The sequence below is a fragment of the Bolinopsis microptera genome, chromosome 3, assembly GCF_026151205.1.
Source record: "Bolinopsis microptera isolate Bmic1 chromosome 3, MBARI_Bmic_1.0, whole genome shotgun sequence".
In the NCBI taxonomy this organism is placed as follows: Eukaryota; Metazoa; Ctenophora; class Tentaculata; order Lobata; family Bolinopsidae; genus Bolinopsis; species Bolinopsis microptera.
Window position 1 is genome coordinate 3606589 of NC_087074.1, and position 1723 is coordinate 3608311.

A 1723-nucleotide genomic window follows, 5' to 3' on the forward strand; every position below is an offset into this window, starting at 1 on the left:
CATCACCATTTTAAAATCATTAAATGTAACGAATTATTAGATGTCATATTAAGATTTGTTAGTGTGATAAACTAGTTGGTACTGAAAACCCCCTCATTGCTTCAATTCAAAAGGAAATGTTGATACAATATTTTGCAATTCAAATTGATAAAAATGAAGCATTGTTGTGATGGTCAACGGAGGAAAGAGCACAAAAAGCTAAACAATAACTTTTGAGATTTCATCAACGTCTTTAGTTTATAATATTATTAAATTTTCCTTTTAATATCCAAGTATAAATTTCCGATGTCACAAGTAAAAGAATAGTTTTAGATTTACCCAAAAAAATAATTAAATTAAAAGCGAGGATTGAAATAAAAAAGGTCTTACTCCTCCACCTCAACTGTACTGGTTTTCTGCAGGGAAATAGTTTTAACAGAATCACTTATCCTACAAAGGTTGTTGACCCTCCTGCTGAACCTAATGTAGCCCTGCTCCCCCCAGTTACTGCCCCAACTGTTTCGCACCTTCCAGTACTGGAAACTGTATGCCACCACCACTACTCCGTGGTTTAAAGGAGTGCCCGCACACTGCCCCACTCTGTCACTCCACACACCTGATTTATACCCGTTCAGCGCTGAAGGGAAGCTCATAGCCACTGCCACTGGCGCATCTTGGAGCGCGCTGAACAAATTGTTATCTCCTTTGATGTAGTTCACTGCTGTTATTCTAAAGGGTAGAGCATTGGAGTGTTGGCGGGCGTTACACCAACCGTCGTTCCTTTGATAGGGATAATCAGCTTCTGTGGCTAGATGATTTTGATCCCGCACTTGTCTGAGACCAGCGGGTAAACTCCCCCCGTTGGTCCCGGAGCCCTCAGTGCAATCTATAACCTCCTGCTCAGAAAGCGCTACGTAGTGTCCGGTGGTGAGATATGCGTGTCCCTCTAAGAGCCCAACTCCAGCAAAGGCCCAGCACGATCCACAAGGGCTCTGATCCTTTATAGGTCCGTATCTGACGTCATTCGCGATCTTCAGATCAGCAGTATCTTCATCTTCATCAGCATCCTCATCTTCATCATCATCATCATCATCATCATCAGAGGTTGCTGATTCTGCTGTGTCTTGGAATAGGGCAGTTTGGTTGATACCCCGTAGTCTGTTTGCTTCTGCAGCCGTGAGGTCTGCAGAGAACGTAATACCATACTGTACATCCTCATCCATCCGATTCAACTCGTCAGCGTTCTTCACAAAACTATTGAAGTTCTGCAGCCTTAGCCTCCTCTCCGAGCGTGAGTAGTGTCGGCTGTACGTCTTCTGGAAGTCACCGAACAGACGTAGCATAGCTTTAGGGTCTTTGACAGCCAGGCTGACCTGGTCGTCTTCTGCAGCGTAGGCTGCTGAGAGTGAGATTAATAATAGTAATATGATAAGTATGGCTTTCATCGCGAATGTCTTCTCAAACTAAATTGCTCTTGTTCTTCAGGCAACTGGTATATATAGTCGGGGAATGAACGGATGGGTGACTTCTTTTGTGTCGCTTTCGAGGTTCTTTTATTGTATAGAACTATAGAACATTCTACCGAAGCCAGTCAGTCGGAAAATCTGGTTACGATCCACATCTGTCACGGTGACCGTGAAGATGAACACGTCACGGTTCTGTTCTTTTTAACACAGGTTAAAAAGACAAAACCGATTGGTTTACTTGATTTAAGGTACTAGTGCTGTCTTTGTGTTAATATTTT

General features: G+C 42.9%; 1 protein-coding gene across 1 annotated transcript; it reads right to left on the minus strand.

Annotated features, from left to right (window-relative positions):
• Nucleotides 1-365: 365 nt before the first annotated feature.
• LOC134812532 (uncharacterized) lies at nucleotides 366-1424 on the minus strand. Its single transcript, XM_063820005.1, has one exon. The coding sequence runs from the start codon at nucleotides 1422-1424 to the stop codon at nucleotides 366-368; it is 1059 nt and encodes a 352-aa protein (XP_063676075.1).
• Nucleotides 1425-1723: the final 299 nt, after the last annotated feature.

Excerpts from the sequence above, each read along its gene's own strand:
- LOC134812532 (XM_063820005.1), bottom strand. The coding sequence starts at position 1,424 with ATGAAAGCCATACTTATCATATTACTATTATTAATCTCACTCTCAGCA.